Source organism: Typopeltis vanoorti, chromosome 1 (assembly GCF_054136105.1).
Source record: "Typopeltis vanoorti isolate ZY-2024b chromosome 1, IOZ_Tvanoo_1.0, whole genome shotgun sequence".
In the NCBI taxonomy this organism is placed as follows: Eukaryota; Metazoa; Arthropoda; class Arachnida; order Uropygi; family Thelyphonidae; genus Typopeltis; species Typopeltis vanoorti.
In genome coordinates this window covers 176,626,383-176,648,152 of record NC_143549.1, presented here as the reverse complement: position 1 = coordinate 176,648,152, position 21,770 = coordinate 176,626,383, and the positions used below count along the sequence as shown (strand labels likewise).

General features: G+C 33.2%; 1 protein-coding gene across 1 annotated transcript in view; it reads left to right on the top strand.

The window, feature by feature from the left end:
* LOC150110660 (ATP-dependent DNA helicase DDX31) overlaps nt 1-21,770 on the top strand; it is a 123,558-nt gene that overhangs the window by 88,709 nt on the left and 13,079 nt on the right. The window contains exons 11-12 of the mRNA XM_090400124.1: nt 7,261-7,320; nt 21,078-21,268. Of these exons, the coding sequence (XP_090256250.1) occupies nt 7,261-7,320; nt 21,078-21,268 (251 nt within the window). The remainder of the gene's footprint in view (nt 1-7,260; nt 7,321-21,077; nt 21,269-21,770) is intronic.

The window sequence follows — 21,770 nt, the reverse complement described above, 5'->3', positions numbered from 1 at the left end:
AGAACTTGACATTGTCAGCATCCAGGAATGCGTTAGCAGAGCTAATCTCAGATGGTATGGTCACTTAAATAGAATGGGAGAGGAAAGATTAGCAAAACAAGTGTTCTCTGCCAGGTTGGCAGGAAAACGACCCAGAGGAAGACCAAGATATAGGTGGATTGATACGGTACAAAGTGCCTTAGACGATAGAAATATAAGATCTGATAATGTTGAAGTCTTGACAAGTAACAGACTGATTTGGAGGAAAATTGTAGATAGGAAGTTAGTAATGATGTAATTTTTTCATGTAGTACTGTCATATCCTGTACACCCCTTGAGGGTACATGGCAGGAATTTGATGATGATGATGATGAACAAGCTGGATTCAGGCCAAATAGAGGCTGTCAGGATCAGATCTTCACTTTACGACAAATAGTTGAGAAAGCATGGGAATATAACAAAGATCTGTATTTAAGTTTTGTCGATTTGGAAAAGGCATATGACAAGGTGCCAAGAGAGAAGCTATTCAATATGCTGCAGTTATATGCTGTCAATGGAGCATTATATCAAGCAATACTTAGTCTTTATTTGAGTGTAAGTCAATCCATACTTGAAGTAGAAAAAGCCATCAAAGGCTTGAAATGTGGAAAGGCAGCAGGAGTAGATGATATTCGACCAGAAATGCTGAAGTATGGTGGTATAAAAGTCTTACAGTGGCTGCACTGCATAGTTCAGAAAGCCTGGACAGAGGGACGAATTCCCGATGATTGGAGTAGAGCTCTCATAGTACCCATATATAAAAAGGGAAATAAAACTGAATGTGAAAATTACAGAGGTATTTCCCTACTGAGTGTTCCTGGCAAGGTCTATGCAAGTATACTTGAGAAACGGTTGAGAAGAATTGTGGAAGAAAAGCTTGGTGCAGAACAAGCTGGATTCAGGCCAAATAGAGGCTGTCAGGATCAGATCTTCACTTTACGACAAATAGTTGAGAAAGCATGGGAATATAACAAAGATCTGTATTTAAGTTTTGTCGATTTGGAAAAGGCATATGACAAGGTGCCAAGAGAGAAGCTATTCAATACGCTGCAGTTATATGGTGTCAATGGAGCATTATATCAAGCAATACTTAGTCTTTATTTGAGTTGTAAGTCAGCAGTTAGAATTGAAGGAAGTACAGGAAGATGGTTTAATGTTAAATCTGGTGTGAGACAAGGATGTACATTATCCCCTCTGTTATTAATTATCTATATGGATCACATTATGAAGGAATGTGGTATTAAACCTGATATCAAAATTGGAGATGTTAATGTCAGCTCTTTGCTTTATGCGGATGATGTTATACTTCTAAATAAATCCGCTACAAGTCTGCAAGATTCTCTGTCTAAATTGAATAGCTGTTGTAATAGATATGGTATGAAGGTCAGCAATAAAAAGACAGACAATGAAAATAGGCAGAATCATTGAAAATGTCAACTGTGTTGTGAATGGAGAACCTGTGGAACAAGTAAAACATTTCAGCTATTTAGGCACGATTTTTACTGAAGATGGTAAATTAAATATAGAAATAGACAACAGAATCAGCAAAGCTGGTATGGTGGGAAGTCAATTGAATAAATTCATATGGAATAAGAAAGAAATTAGTCGGAACACTAAATTAGCTGTATACAAGACAGCGTTCAAACCAGTTTTAACTTATGGATCTGAGAGCTTGGTCAGAAGTAAAACACTTGGCCAAAGACTAGAGACCGCAGATATGAGAGTCCTGAGAAAGATTAGAGGCGTGAACAGATGGCATCAATGGCAATATCATATTAAAAATGAGGATATTAGGAAAGAACTTGACATTGTCAGCATCCAGGAATGTGTTAGCAGAGCTAATCTCAGGTGGTATGGTCACTTAAATGGAATGGGAGAGGAATGATTAGCAAAACAAGTGTTCTCTGCCAGGTTTGCAGGAAAACGATCCAGAGGAAGACCAAGATATAGGTGGATTGATACGGTACAAAGTGCCTTAGACGATAGAAATATAAGATCTGATAATGTTGGAGTCTTGACAAGTAACAGACTGATTTGGAGGAAAATTGTAGATAGGAAGTTAGTAATGATGTACTTTTTTCATGTAGTACTGTCATATCCTGTACACCCCTTGAGGGTACATGGCAGGAATTTGATGATGATGGTGATGGTACTAATGTACCATAAAAAAATTTCTCAGATTTCATTTTAATGATATCGGATTTCCGATTTATTTTCTACAATGCTTACTGCCATTGCTGTTTTGAGATTTTAGCATTTCTTAGAAATCCATTATAGAATTTTCAAATTACAAAAAAAATAAGTTTCTTGTTAAATTTTTGTTAATTTTGTAATATATATATATATATGTATATATATATATATGGTTGCGAAGCGCATAACCACTAGGCTAAACACGCGGACTCAAGAAAATGTTATTAAGAAAATCATAAGGAAGAGAAAATACATTTACAACACCATACTGTATTGATCGATACCATAAATTTAAATCGTCTGTTTACAAGATGAATCATCTGTTTTTCAGTACCTACATCAATAATAATATTATTATTATTATACGGGCATCTCCATAGAACCAGGAGACTCATCGTGGGAGACCCAAACTATATTTATTTATTTATTTTTACATGGCAAGAATTTGATGATGATGGTGATGGTACTAATGTACCATAAAAAAATTTCCAAGTAGATGGTGTACTATAGTGAATTTCTTTTATCACGACATTTTTATATCTGGGCCTTATAGTGGTGTTTACTATAATGAAACGACTGTATCCAGTTAGCGTGATTGCACCAAGAGTAAGAGACCTAAGTTTTCGCAATTCTGCTTATGGAAAACTATTCCTTTCATTTCTACCACTGTTAGAAACATTTATTGCAGGTTTGTTTTTTTGGTTCTCCACAAGTATGCTTCATCAGATTTCATTTTAATGATCTTAGAAGAATCATTAAATCTGTGATTTGTGGCTGTTCAAAAAAATAAAATAATAATAAGAAATTAATTAAAGTTCTTATTTATAAATAAGTCTTGGGAGCAATTAAAAAATGCATATCACATTTGGCAAATATGGTGGCTGCTGTTGTTGTATTTTTAGCTCAAGAAAAAATGCTGAATAAATAGAGAAACTGAACGAATATTCAAATGCCCTTCATATTAAGATCATATTAAAATGCATAATACTTCACTATCCTTGATTTGAGTCTAAAAAACCTTTAGACTCTCCTAAACAGCAGTAGCCAGGGGATGAAAAAAAAAAAAAACTCAAAAACACTCAAATATATTTAAAATCTGCTTGTAAACTTCCTCTTATGATTTTTGAAAGATTAAATCCACTCATTATCAAATTTCCAGTTGCCAGTGGAAAATTTCTTGTTATTGGCAGTATGAAAGATCATCAGCAAAAAGGGGTGAAGAATTCTGATATTACACAATTATGAACCAGGTTAACTAATATGCTTGTTGATCTTCAAGTAGTAGTGGAGAAAAACCACAATCCTGGAGATCATTATGTGCATTACAGAACACATAGGAATAAATTTGTCAGAAAGAGTAAAAAAAAAAAACTAACCACTTATCACCAGATTGCACAGGTAGAACCTTAGCTTATATTATGCACTATCCCTCATTCTTTCGTAGCCATATATAGCTTTAGAAGCAGTTTTTAAATTGACTATAGAGCTTACTTGAATATAGCCTTTGGCATTAATGATGCCTTGGTATTGCATTACTTAAAAAACAAATTCTTCCCAGGAGCCTGTAGGTTAACCTTTTGCTAATGCTTTTGATTAAGGCTTTACTGACCTGACTGCTGTTTGGAATTGTTGGTAAGAATGAGGGATACAGTAGAAACCTTACATGTGCAAAGATAACTGTCAGATTTTAGGGAAAGACAACATAGACTAGAATATTAATTTAAAACTTTAATTAATACTTCCTATATTTCGGTAATACATTACCATCTTCATTAAATAACTAAAGTTTTTAATTAATATTCTAGTATATGTTGTCTTTCCCTAAAATCTGACAGTTTGTATTACTGTTCGTATAAGTTTATCTACAAGAAGTACAAAGATAATCTTCTCAATACCATAGGAATCTCATCTCAGGAAGTTGTATTTATGTAAGAGATCTCAGTCAGTGATAAATCACAAGTGCTTTGATTTTGTATAATAAGATATTTAAAGAAAGGCATTGAATCCATCATTATCTCATAGCAGACTAACTTCTGGTTAGATTAAATTGCCTTTTAAAGTAATACTGTGGCAACTTTGGTGCCAAAGGCTGTTGTAAAATCTTTGGTCAATTTCTAAATTCACTAAATTCAACACCACAAAACTGCATTTCTTTTCTTTTTTTTTTCCTTTTCTCTCTCTCTCCTTGGAAACAGAAAAGATATGATAACAATGGATAGTATAAAACACACTTATGGGTAATAAGAAAGAATTTTTTATTTTTATTTTGGTACATATACTAATCAATTGTTTGTTACAATGGTGTGATGAATAAGTCCCATTCGTGAAATTTAGGCATGCATTGTCTGCCAGAAATACCAATTAGTGGCATCATATATTTTTTTTTTTTTTTTTTTTTTTTTCTGGTGTAATTTTTCTTTCTGAATAAAAGTAAATGGAGAGTTGGTTAAGAGACAAGGATGAATAACTGAGAGAAGTCCTCCATATAGCCCATGAGAGATGTGGAGACCTGACCAAGACTCCTTAATCAATGTCTGTTTCTCATCATCTCATGGTGATCCTATTTATTAGGTATCCACCTAAACAATGAATAAGGATGGGCTAGTAGTATGGAACTTAGCAGACTAAACTCTGTTCCTCATTGGCTTAAACCATAGATAAATATGATGATATGCAATATAATGAAATGTCCTGATCTATGAGACAGCTGTTCAAACAAGGAATCTGCTGTTTTCATCCGGTAACTAGAGCAATAAGAAGTCATCTTCTGAAACACCCTGACTCAACAACATTGAAAATGGTATATTCACTGAAAGAAGTGTCAATAGAAAATAATTAGAACTAGTAGAGGACTAAGAAGAATACCTTGCTGACATAATTGGATTTACTGAGATAAAGACTGTAGGTGAGATACTTCTAAATAATAATTGCAAGCTGTTATTTCAACATTTGGCAAGTAACAAGAAAAGTAAATAAGACTTCTTGTTACTTGTGTATTCTCCCCTTGCTCTTTTCAAGAAAAATCTTAACTGTGTTACTGTTAACAGTGATATCTTTAGGCTGGTTCAGTATACAAGAGCATATTGAGGATTTGAAATAGGAAGGGATGACCATTTAGTATAAGATGATTAGATTTAAGCTCTCATAATGTCCATCTGTAAGAAAGATTTATGCAGCTATACTTGAAAATAAGCTAAGAGAAATTGGACATTGAAATTTTGGGATAGAACAAGTTTGTCAAGATCAGATTTTGTCTAAATTTAACACAAATAGTTGAGAAATCATGAAATATAACAAGGATATGTATTTAAGTTAAATTTAATTTTATATTTAAGTATTGTGTATCTATGAAAGGCCTGTGATAAGATATCAAGAGAAAGTATATAGTTCAGTTTATACTTAAGTATAAACTTCAGTTTATACTTAGTTGTAAGTCTACAGTTAGGATCAAAGGAAGTATAGGAAGATAGCTGACAAATTAAATGTAAGTGCATGTTGCTGCCAGTGTTATCTGTCATTTATATGGATCACTGTTAAACTAAATGCTTAATTCATCCATTCTAAAATAGAATGGGTGAATTAAGCATTTATAGTAAAAGTTTTGTCCATGTATTTCAAGCTTCAACAGTACAAAAAATGGAACATAATAATGTACAACTTAACGGGAAAAAATCATTCATCAGTGCACGATGGAAGCTTTAGTAAGGTAACAAATGGTCAGTAAATTCCTAGTTTAAAAAAAAAAATGGTATATGGTATAAGAGAGATTAGCCATCTCTCAGATCCATAACTAACAGTATACAAGACAATATAAACCAGTTTTAAGTTATGGATCTGAGAGTTAGGTTAGAAATAAACTTGATCAAAGACTAGAGACCACAGATATGAGAGTTCTGAGAAAAATTAGGAGAGTGAATAGATGGCATCAATGTCAGAATCATAGTAGAAATGAAGATATTAGAAAGGAACTTGACATTGTTAGCAGAGCTAATCTAAGGTAGTATGGCCCTAAAATAAAATGGGTGAGTTAAGGTTAGCAAAACAAGTATTTGATGCCAAGATGACAGGAAAGGGATCCAGAGGAAGACCAAGGTCTAGGTGGATTGATTCAGTCAGAAGTGCCTTAGAAGCATGACATGTTAGATATGGCAGTATTAGAGCTGACAATTAATAGACTAATTTGGAAGAAAATTGTTAAGAGGAGATTACTCATGATGATGTAAATTTAATCCTTTAGTGCTGTCTTAGTAGGCTGAACACTCCTTGAGGGTACATATCAGGAAGGGGATGATAATAAGTAATTATCACCCTAATTTGACACATTTTCCTCATTTGAAACGATCTGATCACTTGTCCAAATTAAGAATATAATATTTCACAGCTTTCTTCTGTTCCATAAGGAATATGCAGTATTTTTATGTTCTTCCAAAGAATCCTGTGTTTAATGAATGGTGACATGTCATGCAAGGCCAGAATGTTCAGGTTCATAAATCTTAATGCATGTTTTGAACAGGTCTGATGGCTTACATTTATCTCCATTATGGGAGATAATACTTCTCCAATTTGCTAGTCATTCCTAGTATTTTTTTTATTTTTTAACAGTAGGAATTCATTGATCATTTATTATCTTACTAATGCTAGTGTTATAAGAATATCTTTTTTGAGTTGTGATACATCAGCAAAAATTTTACTAATAAATATTTAATTCACATAAACTATCAATTTGTTATTTAGTGTAATTATGTCTACACACATACACACACACACACGCTGTATATTTTAAAACAGTTATGTGGATCATATAAGTGTTTAATATGGCGGTTTAATGTCACTTTCCTTCATACTACGCGTTAAGAATTCCTTCATACTACGCATTAAGTTAACCGGTTGTCATCTTGGATGTAATAATAAATAACCACCTGTAAAGAACTGTTGTACAAGTAACAACTCTAACTGTCATCTCAGTTGTGCTATTGTGTATGTTAATAATGATCAGTGTTGTGCAAATCATTAATGTCACTAATAATATAATGTTTCTCCCCTTTTTAGGATAGAGTTCAGGTTTTTAAAAAATTTAGAGAAACAAGAGCTGGAATTTTGTTGTGTACTGTAAGTGTTATTTATTTATTATTTTTTTTTTGTTACCTGTTGCACATGACTTATTTTATTATACCTTACTGTAACAAACTGCTGAGAACTACTGCCATAGTCCCATAGCAATGATATTCTAAAAGACAATATTGGTTTGTGTACTCTTTGTTATATTAAATCAACTGTATTATCATCTTACATGGTAAATTATGATAATATAGTTAACTTACTTCCAAATTACTTTTGATTTCTTGTAAATCTAATTATTAAGTTATTGTAATATTAACATGATGATAGAATTAAGTATTGGTGATTATTCATAATAACTTTTTGTATAGACATCAGAATAACAGAATAAATGATTTATTGAGTTACTTATGTTGTGCTTGATTTCAAATCAGGATCTTCATAGCAGAAGCTATGGCTGTGTTAAGACATTCAGGGATTAGATTGTAACTGAAAAGAAACTAATGTCCTTTCAGGGTGCCTTCTAGAGACGGACGGATGGATGGACGGACGCACGCGCGCGCGCGCGCGCACACAAAAAAAAAACTGAAGTTAATTCAGAGAAGTTAAGTTAAATGATCTTAGAATTACTGTTTCCTAGAGCAATTAATAGCTATACTTATTGAGGTAAGCAGAGTATAAGCAGAGAAGTCATTATATTGACTTCTCTGCAGCAGTTGTCATTTGCTATTTAATCCTTTGTGAAGGAGTATCCAGAGAGCATGATCTGCCAATCTTTGTTTGGTATACAGATGATTGTAGATATACTTTTTATATAGTTAACTACCAAATAATTTATCTTTTCTCTTTATAGAAAACCTACATGTATCCTAGATCAGCGCTTCCCAAACTGTGGGCCGCGGCCCCCTTGGGGGCCGTGGGTTTTGTTGAGGGGGCCGTGAAATAATGAAAACAAATTTTAAATGTTTTAAGACTAAGTAGATTTTTTTAGTTTAAAAGAAACGTATTTAACTTTTATTTTTTTTGTTATATTTTATATTTTAATGGAAAAATTCACACATTGGTGTTGGTTCACAAACTTTGCTTCCTGCATATTTCGGTGCTTAATGAATATTAGTAAATATTGCTTATTCGTATGTCTCATTTCAAAGCAGTGGTTAATTGTATTTACTTCGAATGCTCTCCAGGGAAGCTCCAAATCTTCCTCTCCCTTTCATCACGCGTGCGTTCATAATCAGGGACTGTTGATATTGACTTTATATAGATATCAAAACTCGTTTTATATTATCACTGTCATCCGAGCTAGTTTTATGTTACCAATAAAAGTTTCGCATATACTTCACACATGAAAAAAAGCTTAAACAAGTTCATGTGGGGAGATAGTAACTCGCTTGCAGTGGTAAACAACACCCCTCCCTAACAGCCACTATACTGCAGAGGCAATAAAAACAAGTACTTTTATTATGCCAGTGAATAAGGTACGAGGAGTCCGTGTAATATATTTCTCAACAAATAGTGCAATTAGAGACAACCGGGATAAAAACACACTAATTAATGAATCACATGTCCCTTCATACAGAAACTATGCTGTATAGACTGAAACAAAACCATATGTTGCATGGGCAAACACAGTATCTAACTAAAAACTATTGTTATTAATTAGATGTGTGTGAGTTTGATTTCCCAAGGCAGCAATAAAATTCAACCGAACGTGTTAAAATTCGTAAAAGTGTTAAAACTAAGTAATATATATATAATGAATGTTATGGCAGTTTCACATATGGAATTCAGTTGAAGAGAGTTAGCATTTCAACTCAATTGTCAGCTATGCTTTTATCTTTCGGTTGCGCGATCTTTTGTTAATACCGCACCAATCATATGCACGTTTTAATAACCTGCCTTTGCTGTCTGTTTCGCGTTAGGCTTAATTACCTTAAAGGGAGAAAAGTCACAAAAGAGAATGTTCCTGGTCCAGGGATTCCCTTATTCAGGTAATATTCACTAATTTCATGTTATCAGTCTGTGGTGTGCCAGTATCGGTAAGTGGTGATATTATTTGATCTATTCTACGTTAAAATATTTAATCCTGAGATGGATAAGTGGCTGATAAAAAATAAAAAAAATTCCCGCGAATAATCAGAAACAGACTCAAAAAAAGGACAGTATTTCATATTTTACCAGAACAGTCCGCATCGTCTTCAGAACCAAACGGTAAGAGGCAAAAAATGTAATATATGCATTTGATTTTTGCAATATTCGCTGTGTATGTTTTGTATTGAATGTAAATACAATAAATATTATAATAATATATCTCTCTATTACGATTTTTTTCGAGGGGAGGGCTGTGAAATATTTTCATTTTTGCAAAGGGGGCCCTGACATCCAGAAGTTTGGGAAGGACTGCCCTAGATGATACTTATATAGACAATCTCCACCATCCATCCTAACAATAGAGCATCCACAAAACTAAAATACTTGTACACAGAGCCAGGGCCATTTATTCTAATCACCCAGCCCTTTCCACAGAACTTAGTTGTTTTTATAACACTTTTTAACCAGTGGCTACAACCCCTCTAAAATAAATAATATACTACACTCTCCCACATGACACACAAGCTCCATCTAAACTATTCTTATCCCCATATTTGGTATATATCTGAAAAAATAGCTGAAGTTCTTCATAAATGTGATCTTCATGCCACTTTCAAACCACATATCCTTGTAGCACCCTGCATCTGTTCTCCAAAGGATCATCCTTTTTACACAATTGGGATAATGTTCTTTGTGCCTGCAGCTTAGCATATTTTGGACAGTTATTGTCTATTATTGTCTGCTTTGAAGAATATAAAAACTACACTCGTGATCATATATGTAGCAAGTCAGCTTTGACAGACATCATCTGGATACCCTTTATTACAGGATTAAATGGATGACAATTGTCCTACATAGAAGTCAATATAAGTCTGAGAGACTATTTTTTAGAATCAGCAGGTATAAAACACTCTCCTAATTTCAGTAAGTTATGGCTGTGTTAATTTGTTTAAGATCTGAGACATTCATTTTAAGACAGACCACATTTAACTTGACTTCACTGAATTAACTTTTTTTCCCCCTCCAGTCCCTGGAAGGTGCCGTGCTAGGACATTAGTTCCTTTACATTGCAATGTAGAAACAATTCATAATCTAATTGAATGCTGTGTATCTTCCACAATAATTTGTGCTCTGAAGATACTGATTTGAAATACACCAGAAGAACTCAATAAATTATTTTTGTTCTTCTGGTGTTGTTTATACCATAAAAGCACTATTTAGCAATATAGAGCTTTTGTGGGATAAATTAAATAACTATTTAATTTTATCATGATCAGTATTATATCACTAACACTTTTATTTCTTATCTTCTGTTCATGTGAATTTGTGCACATTTTCTTTTGTTGGGAACTGGTAATGACTAGCCCATGTCCTGTGCAGAAAGGCACTCGTTATTATTATTATTACTAGCACATTGCTCTTTTTACCAGAATATTTCTATATGTCTAGTACTCATTTCCTGCCCTCTTGTTTAGATCTCAGAGATCCAGCTTTTTTCTTTTATGCCAGCTCATCTCATCCGCTTGATAACGGGTTGAGACCACTAAGAAGAAAGGTTCTCCACTTATCACGATCTTTAGCCATCTCAGTCATGACTCTATAGCTGGGTAGATGGGAATGTTCTTTCAGCAACTTTATCCAAGTACTTCTTGGTCTGCCTCTAGGTCTTTTTCTTCCTATATATCCATTCAGAGCTAAATATGGGAGTCTGTGAGGGGCCATTCTCTGATTATGACCAAACCATCTCAGTTGATGCTTAATGATTGTGTCTATTATATTATCTGGGAAGTTTAAATCTGTTCTGACTTGATCATTAGTCTTGTGTTGCATCCAGTGGGTGTTATTAATTTTTCTGAAGCATTTCATTTCAAATGCTTGAAGTTTCTTGATTGGTTGTTGAGTTAATCTCCAGGCTTCTGAAGCATAAGTAGCCGTTGGGATAATAATTGTTTTATATAATTTTAATTTCAGACTCATTGGGATTTTTTTATTTTCCCATATTTTATTTAGTTTATTCATGTTGGTCCAACCTAGGTTTAGCCTGTGTTTTACTGTTTCCATATTGTTGAGGTTACTAGATATAAGACTGCCAAGATAAACATATTTATTAACTTGTTCCAGCAGGTGATTTTCAAGATTTATAGACATACTAGGGGCCTCTGGCGCCTGCAGTGCCCAACCCTCCCGGGTTCCGGACTGGTAGGCCGGTTCTCCTTGAATTCTGATGACTCGAATTTTGAAGACTCGACACTCAGGGTAGCCCCAGAGTTTCAAAACATTTCAAATAACTTAACAAAAAACGTGACACAAAAATGTTACATAAAAAGGCTTATCATTTTATATATATATATATATATAGGGTAGATATTTTTCTTCTCTACCTATCTTCATTATTTTTGTTTTATGAAGATTTATTTTCATACCATAAGTTTTACAAGAGTCATTTAAAATATCAATGGTTTTTTCTAGCTGTGGTTTAGAATCTGCTAAAATAATGATATCATCCATGTATTTTATGTGATTAATGTTGGTATCATTGATTTACCTTGGTACCTGGTTCATCAGCTATGGTTTTACAGACTTCTTCTAGGAAGAGGATAAATAGTTGAGGTGAGAGAGGGCATCCCTGCATTACACCTTTCTCGACTCTGAAATCCTCGGTTTTGTTGTTTGCTGTTGTTTTAACACAAGCTTTGGTGTCTCCATAATAATTTGTAATATATGTTAAAATATCAGAATCCATTTTTACGTTTTTTAGGATAGTGATCAATTTGTTTCTATTAACTGAATCAAAAGCTTGCTTAAAACCTATAAAACCATAGTCCTGCCAGTATATCGGCAGGTCGTATTCCCAATATTTTTCTGCTATATTATTAATGGTGAAGATATGGTCTGTAGTGGATCTATGTGGCTTGAATCCTGCTTGGTTTTCCTCAATGATTTTTTTCTGTAAGCACCTGTGTTCTCTTTTGTATAATTTGAATGAATAGTTTAATAACTGTGACTTAAGAGTGTTATGGATCTATAATTTTCACATATTCTTTTGTCTCCTTTTTTTGTGAATTGGTATAATAATTTCTGTTTTCCAGTCAGTTGGAATTACTCCAGTATAAAGAATTTGATTAAATAAATTCATTAAGAAATTAATGGCTTCTTTGTCCCCATATTTCCATAGTTCTGTAGATATTTCATCTTTACCTGTAGCTTTTGAAAGTTTCATTTGGTTTATTGCATTTCCTCCTCCTGTTCTTTTTGAAATAATGTTTGATATTAGTCCTTCCAAATTATTTTAATATTTTGTATTGACCCAATTTCTAGATTGTTTTTATCTTTCATTGTTAATGGTTTATCTTTATAGATCTTAGTTAATTCTTTGATAATTTTGTATACCGTTTTATTATCATTTCTTTTATTAGCTTCTTTGCACATTTTGCTTTTTTTCTCCAACCAGTTATTTTTGGCAGATATGCACATTTTATCAGTTTTGTTTTTAAGATTCTTATAATGTTGTTTATTTTCTTCTGTATTTTTTATATTTAATATATGCTTTGCTGCTCTTTTTTCTTCTAAAGTATTTAGAATTTCAGGGATTATCCATTCATGATTTGGTCTTGATATTGTACCAAGTATATTTCTTTCAGTACTTGTAACAATTTTTTTTTTACCTTGATTCCATGTATTGGAATCAATTGGATTCCTTCTCTAATGACTCAAAAATCTCCTCCATATCTCCCTTACCACATTCTGTGGGATTATAGCCATAAATATGTCTTATTGTCCAATTTCCCATTTTGAAATTTGTTCACATCATTTTATTCAAAAATTTCCTGCCATTTAAGAAATTTAATTTTTGTTTGACTATATTTATTCCTTTGTTTCTCTGATGGCCTATTGTTTGAATATAATCTTAGAGTATTTAGCAAAGTTAGTTACACATAATCACACAGTTGAATATTTAATTAATTAACACTGTGCATGCTCACACACACCTGTGCAAGAATAAATATATATTAAATCCCTAATTAATTATATAATATTTAAGCAATATAATTCTTGATAATAATTTCCCAGAGTTTTAGCATGGAAAGTCCATTTTGTTAAGGCTGAGATTAGGGTGATGTAGAGGAACTTTGGCACTTTCTTCAAACAGATGTTCGTATTTATAGAAGCATCTGTATACTATTTGGCATCATCCCAGAGGATCCTGTGGCTGGTATTATTAATCTCATATTCCATTAGACTAGATTTGTTGTTTCTTGGATGCAATGCAAGATTGATGTTCAGAGATGTAGAAACAGATTGGCCTATTTATCTGGAATATAATAAGATGCAGTTGCTTGGGACTGAAAATACTCCAGGTAGCAGTAGAGGTGTTGGAAGTTTATTTTTCACTTGGTTAGACTATAATAAATTTAGTTTAATCCTTTATCCTTTTAATCTTTATCCTTTATACTGAGACAAGGAGTGATGAGAGCTCGGTCCACCTTTGCTCGGAGTTGTCTGGAGTTGCACTACCTTACATCGGTCCTGAAGATATTTTCAGGCGCAAACTTTGTTTGCTTACACTTGGATAAAGGATTAACTAAATTTATTATTGTCTTAACCAAGTGAAAAATAAACTTCCAACATCTTTCTCTAAATCCAGAGTAATTCAATAATAAGGTGGTACACCTGTTGGCAACTCTTATAGGTAAATATGACCTCTCCTATTGCTTCTGCCTTAGTATCTCCACGTTTGGGTCTGCCTCCCACTGAAGAGACCTCAATAAAAGTAAAACCGGTCTGGGTAGTGGCCCTTCCCTTAATGCAAAGCACATGTCCCCTTGGGGACATGTGCTTTGCATTATGGGAGATACTGAAGCAAGGAGTGATGAGAGCTTGGTCCACCTTTGCTCGGAGTTGCCTGGTGTTGCACTACCTTACCTCAGTCCTGAAGATATTTTCAAGCGCAAACTTTGTTTGCTTACACTTGGATAAAGGATTAAACTAAATTTATTACAGTAGAGATGGAATTTTGGAGATGGTATCATAGAGCTGATAGTGTGTGTGCGTGTGCGCACACACACACACACACGCACACACACACACACACACACACACACACCTATGGTTGCCTTGCAGCTACATTTCTGAAGGATTCCATTTTCCATATATGTCCTCATTGTGTATCATCTTCAATATATTGCAGTTGGGAATACAGTGAAGATGATACACAATAAGTGTACCAAAATATCTGTACTTTAATCAGTTTTAGTGAATTACAGTAAATATTCTTTTGTGATTTCATGCAACTCTATTCTAATGATAACACACAGTCCCTTAATCAACTTATTTAGTAGAATCTTGCACGTTTTAGACTTCCTCTTGGCAACACCGATTATCAGTTTATTTCTTCTCTACTATTCTGCCATTTCTTTTTCATTAATACTTATGTTGATAGTGCCCATCTTTAGCTCTGCTTAGGTTGATTTGTTCTTGTATCTGCGTCTTCACTTATTCATCCTGGTTCCATGATGAAAACAATGTGAGGTTTTGTTTAAATAGGCAACCCCATCTGGCATGACATTTCATCAATAATGATGAAATGGCATGCCAGATGGGGTTTATCACATTAATTTGTGATTTAATTTTTAATTTAACCAATTTACTCATTTCAACTGGCATCTACCCTACAGTATAGAAAGATGACTGTATTCAGCCTGCAGTAAACCTACAGTAAAAAGATGGCAGCTAACTTCCATTTTTTTTTTTTTTTTTTTTTTTTTTTTGCTCTCATTTCAGTTTTCTCAAAAACAATGGAAAAGGTCAATACTGAAAATAATAGTTTTTTTTTAGTGGTGACTAAAAATGTATGGATTTGTGTGGTAAACACAAAGTTGTTTACCACACAAAATATAAATGCAAGGTTATCAACTGTAAACTAAAATGACTAACACGTGAAGCTTATAGGAACCATTACAGTAGGAATAATGGAAACACATGGAGGATATGGGAGGTGGCCTGAGTCAACTGCTATAGTATTGTTTGCAGATGGTGTGCTGAAAAGTTTGGAATCTGATATCTGAAGGGATCTAATGAAAGATTTCCCAATGTTGCACTAGATCAGTCTTGGTTCTTATTAAGAGTGCAGTAAGAAAAGATGACCATAATTGATTATTTTATCTAAAGAGAGATGAAATTATCTTCTAGGTTGGGCATAGAGTTCTTGTTCCATTCATCATCATGGCATATGTGGGATCAGTGATATGCTAGACCAGAGTTGTCTTCTGTTATGAGCACCATCTGCAGTCCACAAATTCTTCCACGTGAACACTATAGTTCACATGGATGTACCAAGACCTTGTAAAGAGGCAAAATGGCTTCATTGTCTTTACTTTTCAATGTTTTTGTTTCAACACTGCAGTTATCATGTATTTGCAATCTTTGCTCTGTGATATCTGAACTTCAACATTCTATCTACTACAACTACAACATCTCTAGCCTGATAAGTTTCCTCTAGCATAACTTTACATATTTTCACAATTCTTATTTTCACAATTTACTATTTTCACTCATTTTCACAATTCCTTTTCAGATCATTATTGTACAAGTGCTGCATATCAATCACATTTCTGATTATTCTACCTATCTTTGCATCATCAGCAAATAGCTGTTTGTCTCTTATCCTTTCCAGTGGCATTAATGTAAAGATTGAATAACAATCGACTGAAGACTGATCCTTGGGGTACACACCACTGGTCATCTTAAATCCTTTAGACACAAACCCCATATGCACTTTTTGATATGTCAGCCATCCTCTTATCCAAGCTAATAGTTAATAATCCAGTCCCATACCTTCCAACTTACACAAAAGCTTTCCTAGCTCTATGAAACTCATCTAATTCATTGTCTCACTTCATTGTCTAACTCAGGGTTTCCCAAACTTTTCTGACGATGGAACACTTCACAAATCCTGAAATTTTCATGGAACACCTTGGTTATTGTGTAATGTATTAATTAATAATTAATTGTTAATTTAGCTGATTTTTTATTAATTAATAATTGATTAATTGAACATAAACATCATTAAATTAATTTTTGCTGATTTTCATTGACATATCCCATTCTGATCACCAATAAGAGATCCCTTGTCTCTTATTCATATTAAAATTTAAATCTGCAGGCCTATTATTTTTAAAAAATCATGGCACTACTGTTTCGAAACTTTCACCCTACAATACGAACTTGCAAAGAAAGTATTCAGTATTACTAGATTTGTCACTAACATTTGCAACACAGATGTTATTTTGCTCAGTTTTGAGAACAGAGTTATAATTAGCTTGCAGGCAATTTTTGTGATCATCCATAAACAGCGGTATTCTCTTTCCCGATTGTTGAAAGATTTCCATGTTTAAAAATATGCTGCTTGGTCACTGACATTTGCTACACAGATGTCATTTTCTTCAGTTTTGAGAACAGAGGATATGCCGTCCATTGTTATAATCCCTTGCAGGCAATTTTTATGATGGCCATAAACAGCGGTATTCCCTTTCCCAAATGTTGAAACGTTTTCAACATTTGGAAAATGTTGATGTGTGAACATTAATGATACATAGATGTTATTAGGCGTTCTGGGTCTGAGCTTTTCGACATATTCATGAATATTATTCTCCTTGGAATATTTCCACTATAAAATATTTATTCATGAAAAATGCTTAGAAAACTAAAATGACAAATTCCAGGAGAACTTCTTGCGGAACACTTATTCACCTTCCGCAGAACACTAGTGTTCCTCGGAACACAGTTTGGGAAACCCTGGTCTAACTCATCTGTAATATTATTATAAAATGTGAGCAAGTTACTCAAACATGATCTTCATTCAAAGTATGGATTTTCTTTCAGCTTATTTCTGTTATATAATTCCAAAATCTTCACCACCACTCCAGAAATAATGATGTCAGTTGTTGGATACATCAGTTTTTGTACCACCATTATGCAATGGGATTATCATATATTTTTCTCACTCCTGTGGAATCTTCCCTCTGCTGACACTTAAATTATATAGTCTTGTTCAAAGGAACAGCCAGTTCAGCTGAACACTCTTTTAGCATCAATCCCTTTTGCTGAATTCTTATTCAATTTGTGCAACAGATTTAGTACCTTCTCTGAATATGCCTGAGTTTCTTCATCCAGTGAATTGGTAGCAGTGAATTCAATTGCATACACTATCAGATTGATAGCTTTAACAAAATGGGCACTCATTGGAATAAATCTTTACTCTATCTGTCACCAGCATATCATCTGCATTCATTAGTTATTCTTCTGTATTCATAATTTCTTTTGCTTGCAGCATAATGATAAAATTCTTTCGGGTTATCTTGCAGAGCCAGTTTCTTTTCATACTCACTTAACTTTCCACCCAATAGTTTAGCTGACATAATGTGATTATGGTTTATTTTGATGTCTCCCTATTCACCAACATACCACTATAAGAATGTCTTCAGTTTTTACAATCTGATTTCCCAGAAGATATTGTTAACCTATTTAAATTTGCTATCAATGCAAGCTGTTTTAAATAGCATAATGAGTTGCTCAAACAAATAGAAGGAACAGCAATGGGCAGTCGTATCTCACCAGCCTTAGCTGATTTTTTATGGAGCATCTATAAAAATAATTCTTTGACACAATATTTTCTCAGCCTCATATATTATGTTTGTTGATATCTTTGCAGTCTCAGTCCCACTTTGAGTCAGAGTTACTTAATTTCCTAGGGAAAATAAACTCCTTGTACTCCTGTATCAGGAGTACAAGGAGTTTATTAAATAGTACAATATCATTCATATTGAATGTGAATCTAATAACCAACTACCCTTTTTTGGATACCTTAGTAATTTTAATCCCACAGGTCATGTTGAATTTTCATTTTATTGGAAGACAACTTTTACTGGCAGATACTTTCACTTGTCCTTCCATCATCATCATTCATCGCAAGAAAATGAGTTCTTTATCAAGTCCTTTACATTGACTCATATGATCTGCTCTTCTGATTCCCCTTTGTTAGATGAACTGCATAAAATTAAAAGCAATTTGATGTGTAATGGATACAGCAAAACTACTATTCAGAAATTATTGATAATTATCATCCTTCTACCAGACTACAATTCAATGTGAAAAGAATTTCAACATTCTACCTTAACCACCCAACCAGCCACATCGATCAACTATCAAAAATATGTTTCATATCCATATAATTTTTTCTATAATATCCAAAGGATATATTGACTTTGATGGACACTTTGTATCCATGTAATTATGGACATAGTTACTATCCATGCCAGTACAGTGGTTAAAGAAAACAAACTGATAAAAATAACAAGGATTCTTCATAATTTCAATGTATGCACTTCCTTCAAACCAGCTCGGAAACTGTCTTCCTTCTTACCATCTACAAAGGATACATCACTACTTCTTTCCTTACCTTTTCTTTTCTGCTCATGCCATCTCTGCTATTTTGGACAGTCTAGCTGCTCTGCCTTGATCAGAATCAAAGAACATCAAGACTATATTACATTTTTGGAATCTGACAAGTCTGGCCTTGCTTCTCACACTGTTGACACTGGGCACAGAGTTCTTTGGAACCAGACAAAACTTCTTCATTCCAATAAGTTCAAATTTGATTGTCTTTTCTTTGTAACATGTGAAACATTAAGAAATCACCCAAACCTGAATTGATCAGACTCATGTCAATATCCAAGTTTTGGGAAGTGATCGCTATTAATTGTTCATAATTTTTTTTAAAATTAATAATTATTTTAAATTATTATTTTTTATCTATGCAGCTTTCTACAATTGTTACTTTGAACTCTAATAGTATAATATCATTTACTTCAGTTGCAACAGAGACATGAGCTAATATATGCATGATTTATGATTCGTGTTTTGAATGTAGTTAATGGTCTGTGTTCCTGATAATGTCTACGTAACGTTGGATGAAATATATTTGAGTAAAATTCCATATAATTTTTGTTACGTGTGTAAGAAATGAAAGTTCCATTAAAACTATTTATAAAAAGAGGTTAGAACAGAAAACCAAAGCATTTGAAATAACAACAGTGCTTAGACAAGGATGTCCCCTATTTCCAGTATATTTGAAATGTATATATGAATGAAATAATCAAAGAATAGAAGTTGACCATCAGTGAATTAATCCAAATAGAAAATAATTTTATGTAAGATGCCTTACTCTTTGCAGATGTCCAAATGATATCTGCAGCAATTGGGGGCAATCTACAAAAAGCTGTGTATTTAAAAAAAAAAAAAAAAAACTACAAATATGTCAAGCTTTGAAAAAAACAAACTGTAAAATTGTGGCATTCAAATAAACAGTGCCTATCTGAACTAAAACAGTAATGGACAAATAATTAAGCAAGTTAATCATTTTAATTATTTGGACTATAAATCATGTTAGAATGAAGATTTAGACATTTCTAACAAAATTCTCCCAAGTAAATGAGTAATAAACAAAACATTAAGTCCAGCAGTAGTTACCAAAAAAAAAAAAAAAAAGACTAAGAATATATAATATTTTTTCAAAACCAACATTATTATGATATATTGGTATGAATGTCAGAAATAAGAAGACAAAAGACAATGAAAATAGGCAGAAACATTGAAAACATCAACTGTAGATGTTTTCTACAGATTCTACTTATAGAACAAGTAAAACATTTCAACTATTTAGGCACAATTTTTAGTGCAGATGGTAAATTAAATATGGAAATAGACAACAGAATTAGTAAAGCTGGTATGGTAGGAAGTCAGCTAAATACATTTTTATGGAATAAGAAAGAAAGTAATCAAAACACTAAATTAGTTGTATACAAGGCTGCGTTCAAACCAATTTTCACTTATGGATATGAGAGCTGGGTTAGAAATAAGACTTGATAAAAAACTGGAGACCTCTGATATGAGATTTCTGAGACAGATTGGAGGAGTGAACAGACGGCATCAATGACAGTATCCCATTACAAATGAGGATATTAGGAAAGAATTTGCCATTGTTAACATCCAGGAATGTGTTATCAAAGCTAATCTGTGGTGGTATGGTCACTTAAACAGAATGGGAGAGGAAAGATTAGCAAAACAAGTGTTCTTTTGCCAGGTTGGCAGGGAAAAAAACCAGAGGAAGACCAAGATGTAGATAGATAGATTGATACAGTAAAAAGTTTCTTAAAAGACAGAAATATAAATTCTAATAATAATATTGGAATCCTGTCAAATAACAGAAGAAAAAAAGTTTACAACCTGATGCAGTCACAAAGTGATTGCGTCAGGTTGTAAACTTTTTTTCTGAAAGAATTTTTTTTTAAAGTAATTCTGCTTTCTTGGTTGATTTTGAGAATTTCTAGTGTATTCCAGTAAGAACTATCTGTAGTCCTTATAAATGTGTTTATTTTTTAAATGAGTCTTCGATTACACAGTCACTCCCATATGCTTATAAATTTCAGAGGTAAATCTTGCATATACCAATTGAGAAAGCAGCTTAAAATGCTACAAATATTCTATTTCTACAGAGATAAATCAAACACGACTTACGTTATTGGGCAGGAAGGATACGTTAGGGAAAAAAAAAAATTGTATATATGTCATTTACAGGTAGTTTTAAAAGAATTATAAGAAGCTCTTGTTGCTTTGCTTTTGCTTATTTCTAAGGGGATTCATGTGACTTTCTTTTCAAGGATGTTGCTGCACGAGGTATAGACCTACCATCAGTAGATTGGATTGTGCAGTATAGTGCTCCATCTACGATAAAAAATTATGTTCATCGAGTGGGTCGAACAGCTCGAATAGGAAGTCAAGGTCAGGCATTAATCTTTACCATACCTACTGAAGTTGGATTCCTCGAGATGCTTCAGCAACATAAAATAAAGTAATTAATTTAAAATGCATCTTTTCTCAATCCAAATTTCAAAAAAATTTTAAAGTTTAATATATATGACACATGTTTTCAAAATTTATGAGAATTATTGAGATAACTGAATTGAAAATTTGGTTATCTCTATTTCATTTGCTGTTCATATGTTTCTTCTACAGCTCACTGAACCATGTAGATATAATGCTACTATCACTAAGTTTTTCTCTATCTGTCTGTCATTGGCTATAGCTGGAGTAAAGTTTTCATCCAGTTGTCTTAGGTCTTTTATTACTACATCCATTGTGCTTGGGGTTTTCCTGCCAGTCTTTCTCTTTTCTTGTTCATTTTATTTGTACACATTTGTTTAATCAACTGATTATCTGCCCTCTGAACATGGCCAAACCCACTTGGTTTTCTTCTTATTGATAGCATGTTGGATCTTTGAAACAAGTTTCATAGTTCCTCATTATATCTATCTTCCTTCATACACTCTAGTATTTTGATGGTAAGATGGTCC